The sequence below is a fragment of the Eurosta solidaginis genome, chromosome 3 (genome assembly GCF_040869045.1).
Source record: "Eurosta solidaginis isolate ZX-2024a chromosome 3, ASM4086904v1, whole genome shotgun sequence".
Taxonomy (NCBI): Eukaryota; Metazoa; Arthropoda; class Insecta; order Diptera; family Tephritidae; genus Eurosta; species Eurosta solidaginis.
Genome location: NC_090321.1, coordinates 90,451,684 through 90,478,662, shown reverse-complemented (window position 1 = coordinate 90,478,662; position 26,979 = coordinate 90,451,684). Strand labels below are relative to the sequence as shown.

Genomic DNA, 26,979 nt, shown 5'->3' with positions numbered 1-26,979 from the left:
TAAGGAGTCATCTCCGTAAGCATTTTGAGGAAATACGGCACCTGAGAACACAGCCGTATGAAGTGAAAAAACACAAGCAGGTCCTTGGTGAACTCCATAAACAGGCGTCGGACCTTTATGCCGGGAATTGCCCGGTGAATCCAGTACTTAACGAAAATTATCCAAAACTTGCGGAAGAGGAACGCATACTCCCCAGGGAAACGCGTGTCACTCTTGCTCAACTTCGTTCTGGATACTGTAACAGGTTAAACTCTTACCTATCCAGAATCAACCCTGACATACAAAATGTATGCCCCGCTTGCAATGTGTCCCCACATGACACCAACCATCTCTCCAATTGTAATGTGGAACCAACGCCTCTAACACCCCTTTCCTTATAGTCCACCCCTGTTGAAACGGCAAGTTTCCTTGGACTCCCGTTAGAGGATATTGATGACAATTTGTGATCGGTCGCGGCTATTAGGAGGGCGAGCATTGCTACAACAACAACAACAACAAAGTTTCCATCGCCTTTGGCGATAAGGTGCTGTCGGATGCGAAAAAATGCGCGAGCGCTTTCTGCCGACAATATATAATGCATCCTACGGTCGACAGAGATAGACGGAGAGCCAATAGACACGCACATAAACACAAATTCAGCGCGCCACCAATCACCATCACCGCTAGAGAGGTTGAGGACGCCATTGGTCGCGCTAAACCATCCAAAGCAGTGGGCCCAGACGGCATAGCCATGCCGATGCTTAAAAATCTAGGGAAAGAGGGTTTCAAATATTTAGCGCATGTCTTCAACCTGTCTCTTTCTACCTTTGTCATACCCGAGAAATGGAAAATGGCCAAGGTGGTTCCGCTACTAAAGCCTGGGAAACCAGCTAACGTAGGTGAGTCATATCGTCCGATATCTCTCCTATCGCCAGTGGCAACGACGCTTGAAGCCATTTTGCTCCCTTATTTCCAAGCACATTTGCAGCTAGCCCCTCATCTGCATGGCTTCAGAAAACTCCATAGCACTACCTCCGCGCTAAATGTCATTAGCACCCAGATAAATTGGGGTTTGAATCAATACCCCCACCATAGAACAGTACTCGTTGGGCTAGACCTATCAAAAGCCTTTGATACGGTCAACCATGGCTCGTTACTGCAAGACCTGGAAGGGTCTACCCTTCCCCCATGTGTTAAAAGGTGGACCGCAAATTATCTGGGTGGTCGGCAGGCATCGGTGCAATTCAGAAACGAAACATCAAAACCAAGGAGAATTAAACAAGGGGTGCCACGGGGTGGTGTCCTATCCCCACTTTTGTTTAATTTCTACATATCTAAGCTACCTTCACCACGGGAAGGAGTCACAATCGTTTCCTACGCCGATGACTGCGCCCAGGCCCAGAGATCGATGAGCTATGCAATAAAATAAACGGCTATCTCCCTGATCTCTCCAGTTTTTTCGCCTCGCAAAACCTGGCATTGTCACCGACTAAATCTTCCGCGACCTTGTTTATAACATGGACGCCCCAAATGTCGACCATTTTGAACATCCACGTCGATGGCACTACGCTACCGACTGTCCTACACCCCAAAATCTTGGGTGTGACGTTCGATCAGGATCTACATTTTGGTGCGCACGCAACCGCAATTGTTCCGAGAATTCAGAGCCGTAAAAAAATCCTCAAATCCCTTGCTGGCAGTACCTGGGGAAAAGATAAAGAAACGCTCATGACCACATACAAAGCAATTAGCCAGCCGATTACGTGCTACGCGTCACCCATATGGTAGCCAAGCCTAAAAACTACCCACTGGAAGAAACTACAGGCCTGCCAAAATACTGCTCTCAGAATCGCCACGGGCTGTCTTCTTATGTCCCCAGAACACCATCTGCGTAATGAGGCGAGAATACTCCCCATCAGGGAGAGAAATGAGATGCTGACCAAACAGTTTCTGTTGAATACCCAGAAACCTGGGCATCCCAACAGACATCTGATTGACGAACCAGCACCGCCTAGGGGCCTAAGGAGTCATCTCCGTAAGCATTTTGAGGAAATACGGCACCTGAGAACCCAGCCGTATGAAGCGAAAAAACACAAGCAGGTCCTTGGTGAACTCCATAGACAGGCGTCGGACCTTTATGTCGGGAATTGCCCGGTGAATCCAGTACTTGAAGAAAAATATCCAGAACTCGCGGAAGAGGAACGCATACTCCCCAGGGAAACGCGTGTCACTCTTGCTCAACATCGTTCTGGATATTGTAACAGGTTAAACTCTTACCTATCCAGAATCAATCCCGACATACAAAATGTATGCCCCGCTTGCAATGTGTCCCCACATGACACCAACCATCTCTTTAATTGTAATATGGAACCAACGCCTCTAACACCCCTTTCCTTATGGTCCACCCCTGTTGAAACGGCAAGTTTCCTTGGACTCCCGGTAGAGGATATTGATGACAATTTGTGATCGGTCGCGGCTATTAGGTGGGGCGAGCATTGCTACAACAACAACAAGGGGGTGTTCCCGAGACGCCCAGGCTTGTATATATATGAATCTATATCCGGCAAAGGATCCTCAACATCAATCACTCCCTAAACCCTTCGGGGAGAGTCTTTATCGCTACATGAACAAAAAGAAAAATCAACGTGTGCTATTATGCGTCACGTAAGTGATGGCCGATGTAGATTGTGGGAAGAAACTGTAAAGCACGTTCAGTGCTCGTATCCTGCGCTCGGCAGATTGCGCTGCTACTATTCGCCAAGAGAACACTTTAGAACATAAATCCTGATTCTTAACAAACTTTCAGTTTGGTAATTAACTAATCAACTGTATACTACAGCTTTTAATGGCCTTAGCAGCGTCCAGTTCCACCAAGAAGTATACTACTTGAATTTTCAGCTTCTTTTCTACAGGCAAATTGCATGTAAATGCTTCGACATCAAATTTATGCTATAATAAAACTAAAATAAGCGTCTTTCTCGCATTATCTATGAACTATCGGTATAGCATTCATTGCATACAACGGATAAAATACGATCCTACCACGCTTACAATAAATCTAGTTTTGCACTCCCAGAACTTGTTAGCGTGTGCGAAAGTTCTAAGAAGCATGACTTCTGCCTATGAAGCTTTTTATACTTACAGTGCTGCCATCGTGGTTCGCTTTTAACATTTTGATTGGCAAATTTAATTGATCAGATGGCACGAACTTCCATTTAATTGGAAGCTTTGATTTCATGGCGGGACTTTGAGACATAAGATGCCTTTAAAAAAATATATATAACAATTGTAAGTTCAGTAGTCAAGTAGACATATTAATAAATAAAGCAACATTACTCACTGATTTAAATATGTACCGACACTTTCCAAATCGGCACGATGCACAACGCTGCTTAAGCCCGGGACCTTCACAATATATGAATTTTTCACACGTTTCGCCCAAAATCTAGGCGAACTATCGCTCGCGCTAGAACAAAAAACTCCATACTGCTCGTCGAAATTCTTAGCTGATTTTGTTATGCCCATTTTTAAGGTAGTATTGTTGTTGTTAGTATTTGCACTTGGCGTCGATGTGGTAACAGCTAACTGCGGGCGTGAGGCAAATGACGTTGTAACTGTTGTAGATTTGTTTGGAACAACAGAAGCAGTAGTTGCTGTAGTGCCACCACCACAACTACTTACTCTGCTATTGCCTAGAGACGATGCCAAAAGTGCAGAGTCGCTATAGCGTTTTGTTACTGGATTTGCTGGACTTATACGTTGTGGGATTGGAATTGCTGGCCTAACATTTATTAAAGGCTTGGGGGGTGTCGCTGCAACACCACCAGTCACACTTGCTATCGTTAAATTTGATGTAATGTTTGTAGCGGTGGCAGATGTTGAAGTCGCCAAAGATGGCATTGATAAACGTGGTGCACTAAATGGTTTCATCGTAAATGGCCTTAACGGCTGTGGTGGCGCTTTAAGCCGCTGCACTAAAGATTGATTCGTGGCTTTAGCATTTGTGAACGTAATACGCGTTGAAGTAGGTAATGCCGCAGCTGTATTTGTTGTTAGTTTAACTGTATTATTTGTAACGATTGTTGTTGTTGTTGTAGCAGTGGTTCGCCCCATCCAATAGGTGCGACCGGTACTTGATGTTGAGCTATATGGCAGTGTCGTTGATTTAGCTTTAGTAACAGCTTTTACTATTAATTTATTTGATTCATTGCTAGGCGCTATCTTTCGATACGGCAAGGTCATAACTTGTGCCTTTGTCGACATATAGGGGGTTTTTTGAACAACAGTGGACGCCTCTGGCGCCAGGGAAAAAGGTTGTGACAATACCATTGGTGTAGATGGTTTCATGCTCTTACTCTTAGCGGTTATTGTAGTAGTCGCTGCCGCTGTTGTTGCTGTATGTATTACAGATATTTTATCATTCAATGTTGCGTGATATTGATGAGTCACATCGACTGACGATGCGGTTTGTGATTCATTTGGCATATTAGCTGTGGAAACTGCCGCCTTAGGTTTAAAAACGATTGATGCTGCTGGCTCAAATTCAGTTTCTTGAATGGTTAAAGGTATTTGCAAATCACTCACAGATATGCCGTTAACAGCACATTCCAGGTTTTCTACCATTTTGGTTATTGTTGTAGCGCCTATAGTTGATGTTTTTGACTTTTCATCCATCAGAAAACGTTTCCAATCGTCCGGAATTTGCGCGTTTGCCTGCTCCGTCTTTGTTATTGTACCCGTTGTATCAGGTGCAGGTAACGACTGACTTGATGATATGGCAATGTTGGTTGTAACATTTTCTTGTTGAGTTGTTGAAGATGCACATTTGATTGAACTGCTTACAGTTTTTTGCGTAGCTGTGGTGAGCGAATCGGAGGCACCTGTAGCTGTCACTCGTACATCTGGTGTAATGTAACGAATAGTGGGTGTACCAACAACGACCGTTGAATCAGCGTTGCTATTACAGTTTGCGTCTGTACTGGAAATTATTGAAGCGGTGGCGGGTGATATGAATGCTAATGAATTTGAGGTTGTAACATTTGCAACTAGATTTGGCGGCAATTGTGAGCCATTAACGTCTGTTGCATTTGTTGTTGGTAGACTGGAAATAAATATTGTGGTTCCGTAAGAGGCGTCTTGTGGCGCAGGTGCTACACCTGTAATAACGGCATTCTGTGGAATGCCACATAAAATAGAATTCGACTCTTTTTCCGTCAAAGGTATTATTTGAGTTTGAGATGACGTATTAGGTGAAACTGGTACCAATTGGGTACTCAATGGCAAACTTAATGGTATTACTGACATTTGTGTTCCCGCTAGTATATCATTATCATTAGAGTTTGTTATCATTTGAAATTGCGTGGCGGGTGTCTCTGTTGGTGTGGAATTATTATTGTTTGAGTTAGGTGTAGTTCCTAGGTTTGTTATTTGCAAACGGTTCGATTTACTGCTCGTTTGTATTGTAAAATTGGTGCGAGAAACTGGCAATGCTGATTGACTGGTTTGTGGTTGTAATTCAGCTAAGGGTTTTACTGTAATATTTGGCTGAGATTGTGGTACAAGTGGTGCAAATGTAGACCGAGTTTCGTTATTCTCTACAATCATGCAATCATCATCATCGGATTCGGAATTGTTGAATTTTTGTGTGGTTTGTATTGGCAATCGGTTACCCATCACGGTTTCATTATCAGGTGCACTACTTGCTGTACCAACGTCAGTTATATCAAAATCAAAATGAACCTGGTAAAATAGGGAAGAGGAATTCATGACTTATCTTAGAAATAACAAATAACTACAAACAAGGAAAATAATTTACCAGACCTGTTAAATAATAATTACTAACGTAAAGATTATCCTTTAAATTGATTATTTTCTTTAATGATTACTTTCAAATTGATTAAAAAAATATGTTTTTTTCTAATGGTAATCAATTAGTATTTCCTTTTTTTATCAATTGTTTACTAATGCTAATTCAAATTTAACAGTTCTGCTCTGCACTTAGTTTATTGGTACAAATTAACCTCATCATCATTAAATGCCACTTAACCGCCTAAGAGATTTTGGTTGTTGCACAACAATTCACGCCTGCTATCCCAGTCGATAACTGACGCCCTTTGGGAGCACCAGGGGAGATCAAGTCTTCTTCCACCTGCCTCTCCCTACTCAGTGAAGGTACTCGCCTTCCTCTCCTTCCTAATACGGGTGTCGATAGAAATACTTTCTAAGCCGGATCGTCTTCATTTATTCGTATAACATGACCTTCCTAACGAAGCCCTTGGGATTTTATTTGTTGTATTATCTGCGTAAAGATCATACATACAGCACTGCGTAAAGCTCATACCTCCTTCCAGACAAGCCATCGGCATCACCGATATAACCATAATTCTACCTAATTTTTTGAAGTACGACTTGTAGACCATAATTTTCGTTCGCCGAGAGGATTTTGCTGTTGGTCCTTTTGATTTCTAAGCTGACATTGCTTTCCATTTTGGCACTTCGAATTTCGGGGATTACATTTATTAAAATCCCTGGATATCTGGATTTCTTCGGGGTCTCATATTGCAAATTTAAATAACCTTGATTGGTGAATGGTGTCCTTTTTTTATATTTTTATAATTATCAATTTCAATCCCCCTTTCCTGGTAAAGTTCAGCCTTCTTTAGACGTTACAAATCTCAATGATCCGATTTCGAAGGAAACAAAATTTTTTCTATCCGATGGATCACTAAATGTATACTCAACTGTCGGTTATGTATGTAACAAGGATCTAACATTTCAAGGATATTTTTTTTAATAAAGAAGTATTTTGAACTGGCTGAAGTTTCTATGTAACACATGTGTAAAAGTGTACACAACAAATTTTTGATGTTTGTTTAAAACGAAACAAATTTTTTATTTGTTTATAAAATTTGTTTTGAATTCATTTGGAAACATATGATATAGATAAATATTTTTTGGTAAGCTACTCATATTTTTATACATTTACAAAAAGTCGAGGAATTCTCATTGCAAAAGATCTTCGGGATTTGATGCCTTGGTGGCTATCGACGCGCGGGTGCGTCGATTTTTTCTTGTAGCAAACTCTTGTCTCATTAACATCAAGACCCACAAATGAAAGGCGCGATAACACCCGAAGAGAATTAAGGCCGAGCTTCTCTTACAATTTGCGTCATAATCCTTTATAAGTTACCTACGAATTGGCGGGACGGGACGGGACCTACATGTTTTATGCCGATTTTGAACGGCATCTGCATGGCAGATGAGTTTTCATGGCAGAAATACCGTCACAGCACTTCCCAGGAGCGACAACGCTCAGAAAACCTTTTTTTTTCAATTGAAAAAACTTGTTTCTAAATTTTTGATGTTTGCCCGGAACTTGAAACCAGGATCTTCATATGAGGAGTAGGCAATGCTGGTTGTGCATTAAGGTATCTATGTACATAAATTTTTGAAATGTCGACATTGATGTTCGCGTAGGAACGAGGAGGAATGAGTAAATATTAAATTAATTACCTGTCCATTCTTTCGCACCATCCAAAACGCTGTAGTACTCTCATTTGTGTCACTTTGTATATTATGCATTTGTTGATACACTTCTCGCAGCATCATTTTTCCATCGACACTTTGTAACAATATCAATGAAGGCGGTGGTAAATTTAGCTTCAAAGGTCCGAAGTAAAGTTTACTTTCAGAAACGGGTGTAACAAAGGCATCATATGCTGCATTTTGGAAGAATTGTAATTTAACAATCTTTTGCTTTTGCCTACTAAATGCCATTACTTTCTGAATACGATCAAGAGATACTAGTTCTTGAAAATCTGGAACATATATATGGGAAAAGTCTTTACAAAGATCCAGCACCAGCCAACGATGCGGCTCTGCTTTTACATCAAGACCATGCAACTCTTCAATATCAGCTGGATTGACTTTACGAAAAGCAATGTTTGTTTTCATTTGCGTATATAAGCTGTTATTCTCAACCAATTCTTGCAGTAATGAAGCGGTGGAACTTGATTTTGATTTATCCACATTACTAGTTGTGCTATCACGAATCATACTGGACGCATTGGTACTTTTACCCTGTATTTTAGATTCACTAGTACCTCTATTCAACTTGTGTATCTTAAGAATACTTTTATTCTTGCTTTGACCGTTCTTCGCTGCCATTATTTTTGGTCCACGATGAATTAGTGGCGGTGGCTTATGTTTCAATTGAGGTTGATTTGTTGAATTAGCGTTTTGAGTTAATACTTCTGTGCCTTCCTTTATCTCTATCGTATCTGGCAATGACTCGTTTTGTTTTTGCGCTGCCTTTTTATTAAGCTCCCGAATATGTTGTTTGGCCAGCAAACTTGATAACACATTAATTTTACGTGTAAGCAATGGATGTGATTTTGGTGTTGGCTTTGCACATGCACTAGATTTGTCTGCCCGTAGGAAACCCTTAACGAGCCAATACTTTGTACGACCCTGCATTACAATAGCCAAATCGCTTGTTTCCTGATTTCGACATCTTTCCATAAGCATTCGACCCAGCAATGGGAGTTGTTTAATTGGTAATGCTTCTATATTCACCACACCAACTGCATTCAATACCATTGGCATTACATTACTTATGGTGGCAGCATAGAATGATTGATCGTCACGAAGTTTTACTTGCCAAATAAAAACAAATCCTTCAACAAACGCGTCCAAAAAATTTGACCATTTAATAATACATAATATTTCGTTGTTCGGTGCCGGAATTACTTTACTTTCACGTTTCAATGCTAAACCAATATCTTGCATTTTTTTATTCACCAAACTGTTCATGCTACGTACTACATCTCTAAAGAAATCCATTCTTGTACTTGAAAGTGTAGATGACGATTGAATATTATTTAGAGACAGTGCAGCCGAACATTCCGTGTCAGCCGTACTAATATCTGCTGTGGCACTATCTGTTCCACCTTTACTTGCGGAAGCAGGTAATGCTGAGGGTTCAGCATCATCGCTTAAAGTTATTTCATTATCGGATTTTTGAATTTCAGATAATTTCGCTTCTTGTATTAAATTTTGAACAGTTTGTTCGTTCATCTCGATATTGGTTAAGTTGCCAGGAGCTGTGATTGTATTTGATAAATTACTATTTTCCTCAACAACTGAGTGACGCTTATCAAATTCATTTGCATGCTTCTCGTTGGTTTGGCTACTAACTAAGCTTCGCTTTTGCCGACGACTTTTCTTCTTCAACTTTTTGCTAAATGTTGGTTTCGCTGATGATGTTGAATGCAGCGAGGAAAGTGAGGATTGGCATGACTCTTCATCAGCTAAATCAACAATTTTGTGTTCTTTTTCACTTAACGATTTCTTTTGCACTGGCTCGTTTTGCTCTTTGCAGGATTCTAAAGGGAATAAAAAAAGATTAAGATATGTTTATATTGGACTTAGAAATCATGACTACATTTATAGGGAGAAATAGCGCGTGAAGGTGGGATTGTGAATGATAAATAAATAAATATTATAGGAATATTTATGAATCCTTTTGTTTTAGGGCTTTGAGTGTAATGGCAGGAGCCAGAGTATCCCCCTTCTTTTATGAGTTAAATTCTAGATACAAGAATTAGGAGGACAATGGTTTCTCAACAGGTTGTTCCTCTTAAATGTTGTATTCCAATCTTGACATTCCAATTAATGTATATGTGACCCGGTCTATGAAAAGGTGGCTTAAGTCTAAAAAAAAACAGCTGTTTAAAGCTGTTTCTCGCAAAAAAACAGCTGTTAACAGCTGTTTCTCGCAACTTCTTTTTTGAGTCATAAGCCACCTTTTCATATGTTGCTTCGCGATTAAACAGATGGTAATGATATAGAGGCGAGAGCTGAGTGTGACAGCTTTGTACCTACATACGTATTTACGTATAATTTGTGTGTCTAACTTTTTATTTTGTGTTTTTTATCGAATGACTACGTTTCAATAAGTCGTTATATATAGTCGTTTGATGTATAACCAACAAGTGTGATATCTTATCCGTCAACTGTCCGACAGGAAGTTCAAGATGGCAACTTTTTAGCGTTTTGACAGGATGTTCAATAGGGTCGGCTATATTCAGCGGGTGATAGAACGAGATGCAGGTTGAGACCACGATAGTCAATTTAAAAATTAGGCGATCGGTTCCATTTCTTATTTTGGACGTACATGCAGAAGTTATCAGACTTGTCTTATCCACCATGTGTATAGCGACAAAATGTTTGTAACAAAAATGAAAGAGCGTGGTGGACGATATGAAAACCAAGAATAAACAAAAGAACTAAATTTGTAAAAACTTTTTGTTTTAAAATTTTGCTTTAATTTATTTATATAGAAACTTGGATTGTTGTGTGATTTTGTTTATATATCAAAGTTTTCAAACCATTGGCTTAGGTTAGTGTTGTCAGTTGGGATTTTGAAATCTTTTCGATTGTTGTTATGTATGTTGCATTGAAATATTTGATGATTGAAATTGAGTATTCTGTATCATATGTGTATCCGGTGAGGATTCTAAGTGTGCATTTGTGAAACCATGGATGTAGGGGTCTATTTTTAAACGTTTCTATGAAGACATATCTGTGGTTATACTGTTCGATAAAGAACGTGTATCATTTGTCTTTTATTTCATTTCGAATGTGTCTTAACTCTTTTTCAGGTGATAATTTAATATGTATGCATTCGTCTAGGTTGAGCCCGCCTTTTGCCAGTACGTGAGCTTTTTCATTTCCTGAAATACCTTTGTAACTACGGTCTTTAAATGAGGTTAAAAGGTGGACCGCAAATTATCTGGGTGGTCGGCAGGCATCGTTGCAATTTAGAAACGAAACATCAAAACCAAGAAGAATTAAACAAGGGGCGCCACAGGGTGGTGTCCTATCCCCAATTTTGTTTAATTTCTACATATCTAAGCTACCTTCGCCACCAGAAGGCCTTACTATCGTTTCCTACGCCGATGACTGCACAATAATGGCTACAGGCCCAGGCCCACAGATCGATGAGCTTTGCAACAGAATAAACGGCTACCTCCCTGATCTCTCCAGTTTTTTCGCCTCGCGAAACCTGGCATTATCACCGACTAAATCCTCCGCGACCTTATTTACAACATGGAAGTCCCAAATGTCGACCATTTTGAACATCCACGTCGATGGCACTACGCTACCGACTGTCCTACACCCCAAAACCTTGAGTGTGACGTTTGATCAGGATCTACATTTTGGTGAGCATGCAGCCGCAATTGTACCGAAAATCCAGAGCCGTAATAAATTCCTCAAATCCCTTGCTGGCAGTACTTGGGGAAAAGACAAAGAAACGCTCATTACCACAAACAAAGCAATTGGCCAGCCGATTGCATGCTACGCGTCCCCTATATGGTCGCCAAGCCTAAAAACTACCCACTGGAAGAAGCTACAGGCCTGCCAAAATACTGCTCTCAGAACCGCCACGGGCTGTCTTCTTATGTCCCCAGAACCCCATCTACATAATGAGGCGAGAATACTCCCCATCAGGGAGAGAAATGAGATGCTAACCAAACAGTTCCTGTTGAATACCCAGAAACCTGGGCATCCCAACAGACATCTGATTGATGAGCCAACACCGCCTAGGGGCCTAAGGAGTCATATCCGTAAGCATTTTGAGGAAATACGGCACCTGAGAACTCAGCCGTATGAAGAAAAAAAACACAGGCAGGTCCTTGGTGAACTCCACAATCAGGCGTCGGACCTCTATGTCAGGAATTGCCCGGTGAATCGAGTACTCAAAGAACAGTACCCAAAACTTGCGGAAGAGGAATGCATAATCCCCAGGGAATCGCGAGTCACTCTAGCTCAACTTCGTTCTGGATACTGTAACAGATTATACTCTTACTTATCCAGAATCAACCCCGACATACAAAATGTATGCCCGCTTGCAATGTGTCCCCACATTACACCAACCATCTCTTTAATTGTAAATGTGTATAGTTCTTCTTCAGTAATTGGCAAGTGACAAGGCTATCTGTAAAAATAGAAACTTTACTCTAAGAGACTTTGCGCCATATACATTTATGGCTTGATAGATGGTATCAGTTTCGCCAAAGCATCCGCTTTAAACAATTTTTTGTATGCCTTTTTAATGGGAGTGACCAAAGTGGGTAGGTTTCGACCCTGGACATCTGGCGCAAGGTAAAGTTCCAAAAATTATACCAGAGCAGAAGAGAAATATTATCCGAAGTAAGGTACTTATATGCAATTCGGGGCTAAACGGGTTGAATCCTTTTTTTTACTTTTTGAGTGATCGGGCTTATTCCGCGACACAAAGCATTGTTGCAGGGGCTATCCAAAGCTTCTTAAAAATAAAATACTTGGCTTTTCTTCCAATTTGCGACGTGATTTTTTTAATTTTTCCTACAATTTGTCGGGACGGGATCTACATGTTTTATGCCGACCCCGAGGCAGATGAGTTTTCACTGTGAAGCTTTTCATGGCAGAAATATCTACACTTGGGTGTTTGCCGAATCTCTGCCGAGGCGACCCCGCTTAGATAAACTTTTCAGGATCTTTGGCGGAGCAGTAACAAAAATTCAAAATAAAATAAATCGTGTGAAAATTTGTGTGCAATATATGTAATGTTTGACAATATTGAGATCACCAACACGTAATGAGAGTATGGTGGATCATGAACAGATCGTGCCAGGTCTTTCGCCTTTAACACCAACTCAAACTGTATCATCCGCAGATAGTCCTGTATCATTCTGAATATTAACACCTTTTAAGTGGTCAAGTTATGGGTGATCAACAACCTTCACATTTTTTGCGAACGATGCCGAGCTTAGGTCGTGGACAAGTTGATTAAACGCCCTAAAACTGCTATTTTTAGAACAAATGGTAACCAAATTAAAACTTATGGTACTAAAATATATCGAATACCTGTCCTGCTATATAGTGCAGAAGCATGCACTATAACACCATCAGATGAAGCGGCTCTGGGAGTGTTCGAGAGAAAAGTTCTTCGAAAGATTTACGGACCTCTACGCATTGGCGACGGCGAGTACCGAATGCGGTTTCAATGCAAATTTGTGTCTTGCCAATCATCAGCATGGCTTCCGAAAATTACATAGCACTACCAACGCGCTAAACGCCATTAACAAACGGATAACTTACGGATTAAATCAAAACCCCCACCATAGAGCAGTACTCGTTGCGTTAGACCTGTCAAAAGCTTTTGATACGGTCAACCACGGCACGTTACTGCAAGGCCTGGAAGGGTTACCCCTTCCCCACGTCTCAGCCGCAAATTATCTGCCTGGTCGGCAAGCATCGGTGCAGTTCAGGAACATAATATCCAAACCAAGAAGAATTAAACAAGGAGTGACACAGGGTGGTGTCCTATCCCCACTTCTGTTTAACTTCTACATATCAAAGTTACCTTCACCACCAGAAAGAGTCACTGTCGTTTCGTACCCCGATGACTACACAATAATGGCCACAGGCCCAGGCCCACATATCGATGAACTTTGTAACAAAATAAACAGCTATCTCCCCGATAACTCCAGTTTCTTCGCCTCGCGAAACCTGCCATTGTCACTCACCAAATCATCGGCGACCTTATTTACAACATGGACGCGCTAAATGTCGACCATATTGAACATCCACGTCGATGGCATCACTCTGCAGACTGTCTTACACCCTAAAATCCTGGGTGTGACGTTCGATCAGGATCTACATTTTGGAGAGCATGCAGCCGCAATTGTACCGAAAATCCAGAGCCGTAATAAAATCATCAAATCTCTTTCCGGAAGCACTTGGAGTAAAGATAAAGAAACGCTCATTACTACTTATAAAGCAATTGGCCGGCCGATTGCATGCTACGCGGACCCCATATGGTCGCCAAGCCTAAAGGTTACTCACTGGAAGAAAATTAAGGCCTGCCAAAATCCGGCCCTCGGAACCGCTACGGACTGTCTTCTTATGTCCGCAGAACACCACCTGCACAATGATGCGAGAGTACTCCCCATTATGGAGAATAATGAAATGCTAAACAGTTTCTGTTGAATACTCAGAAACCTGGGCATCCCAAAAGGCATCTGATTGAAGAGGCTACACCTCCCAGGGGCTTAAGGGGTCATCTCCATAACCATTATGAGGAAATACGGCACCAGAGAACACAGCCGTATGAAGGAAAAAAGCACAGCAGGTCCTCAGTGATATCCACAAACAGGCGTCGGCCAGCAGAACTAGCAGAGGAGGAACACACTCTCTTGGGTTCCGGTTAGAGGACATTGATGACAATTCGTGATTGGTCGCACCTATTGGATGGGGCGAAGCACTGCTACAACAACAACAACAACAGTACCGAATGAGATTTAATGATGAGCTGTACGAGCTTTACGCAGACATCAGCTAATTAAAACGCAGCGGCTGCGCTGGCTAGGCCATGTTATGCGAATGAAAGACAACGCTTCGGCTAAGAAAGTGTTTCTATCGGAACCCGCCTATGGAAGCAGATGGAGAGGGCAGCCGCCACTCCGCTGGAAGAACCAGGTGGAAAACGATTTACGACGGCCCTAACCGTTTAAATGGTTAAGCGCCAATTAAGTAAGTAAGTGTCTATCATAAATTATTAGAATTTCCTGATATTCACAATGTAGCACTTTCGCAGTGGAGCAAGAATAATAATGTTTTTATCATATGAAAACTTCAGGTCCTCCAGTTCGGACAAAAGTAGACCAAATTGTTTAGCCATTGCAAAAATGGAGTTTGAATATATGTAAGACAATCATATTATTCGATCATCAAAAAGCAAATGGAGAGTTGAGTCCCTGTGGAGACTGTGGATTGTTTTATAAAATAACCTTTCCAGATCGGTACCCTATTGCCGTCATCACACTGCCTTCCCAGACGCAAAGTTTTCTCGAAGTTATATCTTATACGGGCGTACCATCAAGGGAATGTTAATCGACAGGATATAAAAAAAACGGCAATTATTAACCTGTTCTGTTTGAGTTTCTCAAAAACTCCTTCGGATTGAGGAATGCTACACGTAGTTTCGAACGCCTGATGGATGAGGTATGTCGGGGGTTAGATTTCGTTATTGACGATGTCTTAATTGCATGAACAACGAAGGTCAAATTTACCACACGTGCGAATACTTTATGAGCGATTTCATGAGTTTGAGATGATCATTAACTCTTCAAAGTGTAAATTTAAAGTACAGGAAATCTACTTTCTTCGTTTTTACAGTATATCTTTAGGCAGTCCGCCACCGGTAAACAAAGCGCAACACATTGCCAACTTTCAAAATCTCCATACAATTTTCGTATTGCGTCCGTTCATTTGTATGCTGAGTTTTTATCGGCGTTTCCTACCTCATGGTTTACTAAGTAAAAGAAGTGAAAACGTCCGATCGGTGAACTTCCGTATAGGTAAAATGCGATCTTTGGCCAACAATTGGCATCGCTACAAAAGTCAAACTGTTATAGTCCCCGATACTTCTTTATGAATCATTAACACAACATTTGTATGTATATAGTTTTCATAAGGCCATATTATATTTTACTGGATACGCTGTAGAAATCGAATTTTGCATTTTTTTGTTTTTCATGACATATTGAAATTTACTTTTGACTGCACTAGTTATTTCATTAGCCCTCTGTGAAATTGGCATAAATGTAGAAAACTTTACTAATTATTTCGTTAACTCTTGGTATGAAATTGGCATAAAATGCTTCAAGTAAACATCAAATTTAAAACCTTGTTCTATCTTTCAATGTCAATTTTAAATAAGTATTTGTTATTTAGTAAGTTCTAACAGCAGAAATTTATTGACATTAAAATTCCTAAAACGTTGTAAGTGAATTTTACTGCCTTTTTACTACGGACGCACGGTGGGGTATTTGATCAATCTAGCTGGCCAAAAGTCGATTTTTCAAAGTATTCCAATTTTTTTTTTTAATATACTCCTAGGCGTTCCTAGAGGTCCACTGAATAGTATACATACCCCAAAACCCATCTGCAACGTCAACGGGAGCTAACCGCGCACATCTAACGTTGTATAAAAATTGTGTGCAGTTCGATGTATTTTTGGATTAAAAACCAATATACCCTTCTAACCTAAATACTTGTTCACTTGTTTAGCCTTAATCAAATCTAGTTACATTTTATTTTAGGACAGGTAAATGTTTTTTTAATTCATATGTTAGAGTTTTTATACCACATGTTTTAACTGAGTTATTTTACTTGTAAGACTACTACTTTTCAATATTAATTTGTTTAAAAACCATGCAAATAAAAAGATATATCTTTTTTCATGGCATATCGTGTCAATAATTTTTTGGCAATACATAAACTTGTGCCCGCGATTTTTTGAGTGGTGACGAATTTTGTAAGAGACTGATACCCTTATTGGCAAAAGGTGGCAACCTTGTGAAAACATCCTCAGTGGCAACAGCTAGGTGAAAAGTCTTGAAATGTAATGCTATATCGATGTACCAAATTTGATTCAAATCGCTTAAGCCGTTACCGAGATGGTAGTGGATATACAAAGAAATATAAAAAAGGTGAGGTGACAACCCTTCTTAAAAATGTCAATAGAAATGCGGAGTAAAATACTTTTCGTTTGATGCCCATATTGACATATCTCATGTAATGCCAAAAAATTACCCCAGGTCCATCCGAAATCGGGGGCCCGATCCATAGTAATTCTGCGCGGAATACCGTGCATTTACTGTCAAATATTTCCTTTCATAACAATGAAGTCAGACAACCACTTTTTGAACAGAAATAACTGCTGTTTTAATTTTGGCCAGTTAGATTGATCAAATACCCCACCGTGGGACGGTAGTATTGACCGTGTCCATACACTGAAACTCTACCTCGGCAACAGATTGCTTATTCGCCGATCACTAGATGAGAGGGCGACAATGAAAGGTGATAGGTACCAACTTGCCCATACTCATTTCCTTTTTTCAAGGCTCTCTCGCCCATATATCCGTAAAAGTAGTTGGGATGCTTTCAAATTTTTACTGGGGTTGTACTTTAATATACTTATTATTCCAAAATCTGGGAAAAATGCAGTTTCGAAAAATCTGTTGGTTAGAGTCTTTGGGAATTGAGCTAACGATATATGCATTAATATCTAATTTATAGCTACGAATAGATAATTTGTTTAAGGACATTACGATTTTAAATAATACCTTTCTTTGACACGTTCTCTACTTCGGAGTTTTCTGCGTCTCTTAATTTCCGTTTATTTCGTGACAACAATGAATCCTGTGCCTCTTCTTTCCGTTGTTTTTCCAACTCGTTTTTGTGATAATAAACTGAGCGTAAAATGTGTTCATTTAACAACAACATGCTTTGTTTGTTTTCATGCTTAGCAATATATTCGTGAATTTGTTTACGCCGTTTGCGGTTAAGTCGCAGATAAGTTTTACGTGGAACCGCAACTATTCTGCGGCAACCATTCGGATTTGCCTTAAAATACTTATTTATAAAAGTCATCTCAGATGGACGACCACGCGTTTCTTGACGTTCAGCATTAGTAATTTTCGGCCTCTTTGGCAGGTAACGTTCACCATCATAATCTGAATCTGTTAAGTCATCATTATTATGATCTTCATCATCGTCACTCTCACTTTTTTCATCATCTGTGCTGGCATATATCAAAGCACCACCATGAGATTTGTGATCAGTACTTTTCCGTTTTTTAACATTTGCATATTTCCCTCGAGTTTCTTCTTTGCCTCTTTCTTCGTCACTATTATCATCATCCTCGTCTTCATCTGCTATATCAATTTCTGCTTCCACTTTATCAAACGAGTATCGTGCTTTAGTTGAGGGAATTACAAATTCTCTCTCAATAGATGCAGTTTTAGTGCTAACTAAGTTATTTGATTGATCGCTTGAAGTTGTATTATTGTCCTTTTCGATAATGAGCGGTTTACCTTCGATTGCACGACCACCACAATAACATTTATATAATTCATGTACCATACACCAAACAGCCATATTTTGAACGCCTTCGAAACGAACTAATGGGACAGTAGAATGTTTTAGTTTTTCCAAAACTTTATCCATAACATATATGGGTTCACGTAGTTCTGTAGTTGTTTCTGAAAACCCAGAGTTTAATGCGGTATCCGTTGGTGTGGCAGTTTCAATAGCAACAACTGCAGTATTTTGCGTTTTCTGTGGTGAGATACTAGCTGTGGATCGACCTGCAAAGTCATCGTCGGTATCACCACGGTCTTCGTAACGTTTTGGTGCTTTCGTGCAACGACGCTTCTTATCATATTGTGATTCGTTGATGAGTAAAGTTTCATTTTCTGTCAAAACGATTGTAGATGTAAACTCTTTCTCCATACGTGCCAGCCGTGCTGTAGCTTGTCTACGTAGCATAAATGCATCTTCCGTGGTAATTGAACGACCCTAATTATTTATAATAAACGAACATATACAATATGATTTAAATATGATAACTATTAAGAATGCATACATTCTGCGAAATACCATTAATGGATTGCTACTTTTTTCAGATAACAATTTAAAAATATATAATTTTGGCATATTAGACTGGACATATTTTGTATGAAAAAAATTTTAGTTAATGAAAAAGCTGTAGCCATATTATTCCTTTGTATGTAGGTAATTAATTTCCAAACTCTTGGGTAGATAACTTCAGGTTAAGGTATGGGACATTTCCATGCCCATAATCGGGTCTTTTGTAATTTTCGGGAGTCATGCTCCACAAAACCTTATCAAAAGGTGTTAATATGCTATTTCTCTTCTTAGGCGTATTTACAAAAATTAAATGAATGTAAATTTTTTTTAATGGGTGTGGCACCGGCTCTTATTTAATCTTGCATTGGTTACCGTTTCTGCAGCCAGAACTCGAAGACCGATTGACGTAACTTAAAACATTTGAAATGGTTGTGACAACCTCTTTTGACCAATAAGACGAAGAATTGAACTGCTGTGAAGAAAGTTTCGAAAATACTTAGGGCCATAAAGAACTAAATGAACTATACTATAGATCTCTAGCTGAGTAAATGATGTTCGTTTACACCTGAACTTAAACAACCTTTCTTGTTTTTCTACCATGTTTGTTAAATCTGGGCCGGTATCGTGTGTAACGATTCGTATCGGAATCAATTCTTCACCCAATTTTTAAATATGAACCTGCCAAACTATTTATACAAATTATGATAAATTATAAATCTAACTAGTACGCGAAGCCTCTAGTTCACATATGTAGTTTTCGGACTCACGATTTCAAAGCTATTTTGATTTAATGTTTGAGTACAAAACTTGATTTCGATACGATTTAACACGCGGGCCCTGTATCATGGTTCTCCATTAATTTAAAAAAAAAACACTCATTTGCATCAGGTTAATTCTTAACAGCATTTATTTCTCTTTTTGATCCAACTTTCGAGAAATAAGTGGGAGTTGAAAATCTTTTTTTTTCGTTTTAGAAATATGAAATAAATTTTTGCTCAACTATATTTTTCTCCTCTTCAAGATCTGCATATGTATATTCGTATCTAAAGATAAAAGAGGTGCTTCGGGTGGCAGGTCCCACAAGTGTCTATAAAACTCGTTCGTTATTTCCATGTTGTTGTTGTTGTAGCAATAATGACACTCCCTGAAGGCCTTGGGGCGTGTCGATGTCGATGATCTTTTGCCGGATGCAGATCCGGTACGTTTCGGTAGCAAGCACCATAAAGGTACTAGACAGACCATCTCGGGAACGATTTGGTATGACTACATGAAACCTTCTAGGCCCCTAGATCCATGAGGAGCTCGGGGTCGCCACAGCCTCGGCTGTGAATGAAAATTGGATTGGAGAAGCTATATATTGCGCTGGCAACCCCTTGAGAGGGTTGCGCTACACAACCCCTTGAATCAATTTGGTACTTTAGTCGCCTCTTACGATAGGCATACCTACCGCGGGTATATTCTAAGCCCCCTTACTCGCTGGGGTTCCGTTATTTCCATAGGTATTTCTTACATTTATTCAAATAATAAACTTTAAATCACAAGACGTTCCCGAGATGGTCGGGCCAGCACCTTAATGGTGCTGTGGTACCGGAGCGTACCGGATCTGTATCCGGCAAAGGACCATCACATCGATAACACTCCCCAAAGCCTTCGGGGAGCAACCTTATCGCTACAACAACAACAACAACAACGCGCCAGTCGCTCCTTCTGGTCGTAAACTAGTGAAATAATTATTCGCGCTCAATTCACACATATTAGCAATCATCCAGTGAATTTTCTAGCTCCGTATCAAGCTCAATTCTCCCGGGAATGCTCAGATTCATTGGGAGACTGGAGAAACAGGGGTCGTTATATTTTTGTACAAATGAGTTGTGATGTTGCCGTTGTGTTTCATTTAACACATACAGCTAAAAGCCAATCGGCGACATCAATTTTTGAAAAAATTGGTTTATTATAGGCAGCGTGACCAAACTAAAGACAAGAAATTAAAATTGCTCACAAATTGAACCGGACTTCTATCTGAATTTATCTGGTTCAAATCGTTGTTGTTGCATTTACATGCAAAATAATTTATCTAGCTCAGAATCCTTGCGACGGGATGATGGCAATTATTATACTCTGTCGTTTAGTCGTCGCTGAACAATCAGAGTAGCAACATCAGAGGAGGCTATTATTTATTTGCGCATTTCCGAAAAGATATTTTGCAAACAGGCGTTCATGCGCAGATTGTTTTCATAGTTTAATGTTAACAATTTATTTTGTTTAAAGTTTTAGTTAGACTCAAGCAATAAAATAGTATTTGTATGTGCATATTTTTCGAATTATTTTTTGAGTGTTAACAGACATGAGCGCATTTCGTCCTACCTCAACAACTTAACCACTACCACTACGATGATTTAAGTCTTACTAACACAGCCACAGTTTCAATTTTGGTGACCACTGGTCTTAAGTAAATTTTTATAATAAATAGTAAAATAACAAATTGTTCTGATAACATAGAGATTTTCAACGTGTATATTACTTTAGCCAATAAATATAAGGACGTTGGTGGAAACAGTTATCCGCGAAATCGACTTGTTTACCTTGTTCAGCAACGCTAAACGCTATACCACTTTTAAAATATTTCCTAATTCAGATTAGGCCAAGATGGCTAGTGTCGGTCCACTTGAGTGCAAGATTTCGTGAACCAAAAAAGGAATTTCGTTTTTCGAAAGATTTTTTAGTCCCACCAATTTTTTGAAAATTTACCTATCCAAATGGCATAATGAGTCTGGATTTAAAATAGGAATTCTTGTTTTTGAGAATTACCTGTTGTAAATGATTCCGAAGACCGGTTTAGTTTCAGTTTTTGACACTAAGTGTTGTCAAAAGGGGGGTGTTTATTAAATGATCTTGGCCGATTTTATAAGAAATGTTCATATTAATAAAAAAAGCATATAGACATTCTTCACAATAGTTTAATTCTTCTTCCAGTAATGGATATCGAAACGCAGAATAATGAATGATCGAAATACGATTGATATAAAAATATTTTTCACAAAGATAATGCCCTTTACATGGTCTATGATGTTTTATTGAAAAAGAAAAAGGTTTATAAAAAGGGCGTGGTTCTTAACCAATGTGGGAGATATATGTGTACTGAATTTTGACTTGATACGTCAATTAGTCTCCCGAAACGTTGGAAAATGCTTGATTGAAAAAACTATAAGTAAAACAGCATAATTACAATAATAGGATTTTGTCGGGTATTATTCTTGAAAATTGAAAAAAATGGTTTTGGGCATTGTGAATGGGAATGTGCCACGTCTTAAGCTGGTGTAATCTGCCTAAGAGTTGTGATACTTATTAATTATATGCAAAGGAATAATATGTCGGGTCGGTACAGTTTTTTTTTGCGGAAAAGAAATTTTTAAGACCACTCTAATGTACATGCTACATTGTTACTATTTTTTTATTTTAAGCTAATTAATAATTAAGGGAGTTCAGGATTTTGTGCAAATAGTCTAGCATAATTGCATTTCAAACTTATGATTTAAGTCTGTTCAAAGTTTTGTGCATTTGATACTGCAAACGTTGCCATACCAAAGAGAAGCTACGGACCATTAACAACTTTTTTCATTTTCAATTTTTTCTTTGCACATTTTGTTCTGTATTGAGAACTGCTGAATTTCTATTCTATGTTGGAAAATATGCTACAGTTTTATTTGCTTCAGGATACGTTTCCTCTACACATGCACAAAACTCTGAACTCCCTTATTTTTTATATATATTGGTACAACAAACTTAAAGGAATTTTTGGGCTTGTTATTCAATTTCGCAAAGTGTATGCGTATGTTTGTCTATATAACCTACATCGGTTTCTAGGCGCATAATACGCGACTGATTTGTCCCTTTGCACGTACATTCAATGACGCATTTCGATTTACCACAGTGTTGGCGTAAAGGATAATCAGCTGCAAGACTTTGGCATACACAACCAAGCGCACAGAATTCCTTTGTACATGGTTTCGTTCCTAGAATTCGCAAATAAATACGTAAATAAAAAAGGTCAAATAAACTAACGACCTTTTCTTTTCTGAAAATAATGACGCCCTGTTGCGTTTTCTAAGATCTCGCGTAAGTTTGCATGTCAATTTCACTTAATATTTCCCATGGACTAAGAAAAGGAGTATTATTACCTACAAGTACTGCCATTTTGAAAAGCGCTTGCTGACCTTGTTCAATAGTTACAATTTAAAAGTGCAACAAGGAGGTAACATTTTTTCCAGAAAAGAAAAAGCCATAAGAAACGAATATCAGATTGATTAAGGAGTTGTGTGCAAGAAACTGTCAAGGTGCAATATTCCCTATATGCGTAAAACGGCTTAACTGAAAGACTGGGCCCAGTTTAATGGCCACGCAAATTATTAATCTAATATCTCTTAAACAGAATTCGTGGCTACAAAAAATGTTAAGCGTTATGCTAGTTTTTTGCTTTGTTTTTCAAAATAATTTTAAGTGACTCATACTGTAGTACGGTGTATTTTCCCATATAACTATGTAGTTCTGCAGGTCTGCCACAAGGCATGATAAATCTTATACCCTTTGTAGCAGGGGGAACCCCCACTTTATAAGCCCATTTAACTTTGGCTTGTCATTGGAAGCCCTGCCACATACTACTGACTTTAGGGTATACTTTTTCTCAACATTCCCCAAATTGTAAACCAAATTGCTTGAGAAATATCCACCGAAAAAGCTAGATATTGGGCTTGATAATACCAGAAACGATATAATATAGAGACATTGCATAGACGAAAAATCGTGTGAGGCAAGCTTCACAAAATTCTAGTAGGTCACATTCACCACTTACCACAGCAGAATTTGTTAAACTACCACTGTCTGTATTTGTTATTTAATAATTATTTGTACACTTTTTTTCAGCTAATGTGTTCAGAATTTTAACTTTTACTCACTAAAACTCCAATCAGTGTATTTCTGTGCTTAAATTATGTTAAAAATTGTGTTAAATTTTTTGGTGTGGTGAAAGTGACCTACTAGAATTTTTTTACGCTCCGCTGCTTTCCATCGAAGTTCGCGCATGCAATAACTTTATATTCCAAAATTTTTGATAATACCGTCATGAGAAAGTGCTTGTCGAATTCGTTGATAAACATCAAAGCAAGCTGCCACACATGCATGTAAACTGCTAAGCTAACTGCAAAGAGAATATTTCACATACATATATGTAGTCTGCAGCTAAGAACAGCAGTTCTCACTCACGCATACACACGCATATAACTAGAAGAGAAACGCAGATATCAGATACATAAATAAGTAGCTATTCACGAAAAGTCTGTTCGCGAAAAGTGCACATTTTGCTGTACTGAATATTAGTTAGTTACTATTCAACAGTTCAACTTTAAATGTTTAAAACACGAATTTCTCAAAGAAGTTTCCATTTTTGGACGCAACTCATCTATTTTCTTTATCGACTTCGAGTCAGTAATGTCGCCTTTGATCCCAACTCACCGTGGCCAGTTGCAGGCAGTAATTTTGACATTAAGCATTCACCCTTATCGCGAGTTTTTTTTTCACCCGAAAATATTCTCCTTTTTTGTTCACCCTATCGCAGAGGGTGGCGAAATAATTTTTTGTGTTCGATAAAGATTTCGCCTTATTGGCAACTCTTTGTTCGGGCGAAATGAAAAGCGGGGAAACACAAATTTATTCACTTACATATATTTTACAGACGAACGAGAGAAAAACAAAATATAAGTAATTTTTTGTTTAGAAATTTGATATTCTTATAATTACATGTACTTTTATTATTAGGAGTACATCAATAAATAATGCACAATCGGAAATGCTGCTTGACAAGATGATCGGGGAAAAGTGCCGGACTTTTCCAAGCAACTTACTTTATGTTTAAATATCCCTGGTTAAGAGTGAAGCTGAGTGGAAAAAAGTAAAATTCTCTTATTGCTAAGTAAGTAAATTCAATTTTTTATGAAAAAGTATCTTTTTCTAGTTATGGAATGACCAAAAAAGATATGTACGAAAGAAGGCGTCCAAAAATCCAATTAATGCGAAGGGGACAGGAGCCGGGTCCAACTCTTACAACTCCTGGTATTCCGAACTTTGTATAAAAATCGTGTGCAGTTTGACGTTGCTCTTCTAAAGTCGGTCAAGTTATCCATTGTGGACAAAGCAACGGTTCCAAAATGTTCAGAACCTCTGAAAGTACCTTACTGAAACAATATTGGCTAAGACCCACCTCATGGACCTTTCCAACGCCTTTTTCATTTCCTCCCTCTGCGAAAAAACGAAGACTTTTGGTGGAACTCCAAATTTTTGCTTCAATGGTGGCAAGGAGTTGGTAAGAATATCTAGCAAATATTTGAATGCTTAGCATGTAATATTGCCGAAAACTAATTGAAAAAAATTAACTTTTTATTCAAAAGTGCTGAAAATAGTAATTTTTAACTTACAGTGAATCACTTAGCTCCAAAGTGTTAGAACTGTCCCTTAATTGCCTCCGACTCGCTTTCACATTTATATTCTCCTCGCGCTCAATCAATACCAACCTAAGTGCAATACTAAACATTTTTTATGCATTTTTAATCTCTATTTTTGCTGTATTTTAAAGAAATATGTACTTGGTTACAAAACTTACACAGTTGCAAGTAAATTATTTGTTCACTGCTAATTCACAATAGAGCATCAGCTGTTTTGAAGTTCACCCGAACAAAAAAAGTGAAGGCGAACACTTTTCCGTGTGTACTTTGCGATAAGGGTGATTATATAATATTAAAGTGAAAAGTTGATACAAAAACGCTCAAGAGATCCTCAAGAAATGTTCCGTTTGCCAAATGGTATCCACCGGCCAAGAAAACGCTTTCTACTACCTTTTTCTAAAGATTTTCTAGAAAAAGTGCACAGGAGAGCCGTTGATTTTTTTGAATGGGTTTTGCAATTCTATTTGAGCAGAAGTGTTTTTTATTGACATTGAGTGTGCTGGAAGATAAAGGAAATACACAATTCATGCAAGAGAAGGTTAGGTTAGGTTAGGTGGTAGCTGCCCTGATAAGGATAGCTCACTTCGCTAACACGAAGGTCCATTTTGATACCACATACACCACAAATAACGGTGACTTAGATCTAGTTACTTAGAGGATCGTTGTGTAGCAACGATAAAGCTCCGAATGATACCCATCTCAACTTTCTATAAATCCTCGGGAGATCCAAGTGAGTCGCGACCGAAGTACTTTCGCCTAGTTCTGGCAAAAGCTGGGCAATCAAGCATAAAGTGATTTGGTCATCATCCTCCATACAGCTGCAGCATGATGGAGTTTCCAGTATATTGAGACGTACCGCATGGATACCCATGGGACAGTGCTCTGTCAAAACCCCAATGACCATTTATAAGTGAGCCTTAGTGAACCCAATTATTTCGGCAGACCTGCCATCCACTTTCGGCCAGAAAGATCTTGCTACCCTGCAAGACGTGGTGTCCGCCCAACGTTTGCTGAGCTGACTCGAGGCCCAGCTATGGAGGAGCAAACCACAGTGGCCAGCGGGATCACGAAATCCCTACAGCCATCTTCATCCGGTTCAGTTGCACCGATGCGGGCTAAGAAATCCGCTTGACAGTTACCCGTGATATCACTATGGCCCGGGACCCAGATAATCTTAATTGTAAAATAATTCGATGCAATTGCAAGCGAGGTCAGGCACTCCCAGACCCATGCAAGAGAAAGGGCACACAATTTTTTCTTGAACTTTTTCTATAGATGTGGATACTTAGCTTAAAAATGTAACAATTTGGTACTAAAACCTTCACTTTTTTTTATAGAGTTCAGTGATCATAATGATTTTCCTAGTATTTTTCAGACAGGTAGTTTTAAATTGACAGTTTCCACGTGCATTAATCATTGGACCTTCTTTTCACTGAACGAGTTCAAATACTTTACCTTTTTCCGCTTTTACAGCCGCATCAATTATTGTTGCATTTAGGCGACGTAGCTCTAATCTGTGTACGAAAAAGAAATTACAGTTATTCAATAAAGAGAAAATTTCGGTTCATTAAGAATGACGGGCATCATTTTAAGTATCGGAAGGCTGCCCAGGGGCTTCAAAGTATATCGAACTATCCTAATTTGAATTGATGAGGAAGGTAGTTAAAATAGCCTTTGGAACTTCCCACCTATTAAACGTAATTTAATTAGATTTGCAATGTTTAATAAATACATACATTTAGCTCAGTTTTGCAAACAACGTTACACTGTTCTGAGACTAAAATTTCATGACTTAAGTTTATCTAAAAGATAATTTTTTTTATCGTATGAACTTTACGAAGACATCGCCGTTGCTCCGAATTCTTATCACCTTTCAAAAAGAACTGTTCCACCAAAGCGAAAGACATTTAGAAACTATTTCAATGGGAATGGAAGTCGAGAAAGACAGTATTTTTGTATGATAGTAACAATTTCGATAGGAAATTTTAGGGACGCTGAAATGGGACAAGGTAATTCATACTGACGT

General features: G+C 39.0%; 1 protein-coding gene across 7 annotated transcripts in view; it reads right to left on the bottom strand.

Moving 5' to 3' along the window:
* The window catches only part of ocm (over compensating males), a 158,999-nt gene that overhangs the window by 10,751 nt on the left and 121,269 nt on the right, over nt 1–26,979 (bottom strand). For all 7 annotated transcript variants that reach the window (XM_067772736.1, XM_067772733.1, XM_067772735.1 and 4 more), the window contains exons 3-8: nt 26,409–26,467; nt 22,312–22,472; nt 17,154–18,387; nt 7,492–9,362; nt 3,320–5,718; nt 3,122–3,242 (exon numbers count right to left, since the gene is read on the bottom strand). In XM_067772736.1, coding sequence (XP_067628837.1) covers nt 3,122–3,242; nt 3,320–5,718; nt 7,492–9,362; nt 17,154–18,387; nt 22,312–22,472; nt 26,409–26,467 — 5,845 coding nt within the window. The remainder of the gene's footprint in view (nt 1–3,121; nt 3,243–3,319; nt 5,719–7,491; nt 9,363–17,153; nt 18,388–22,311; nt 22,473–26,408; nt 26,468–26,979) is intronic.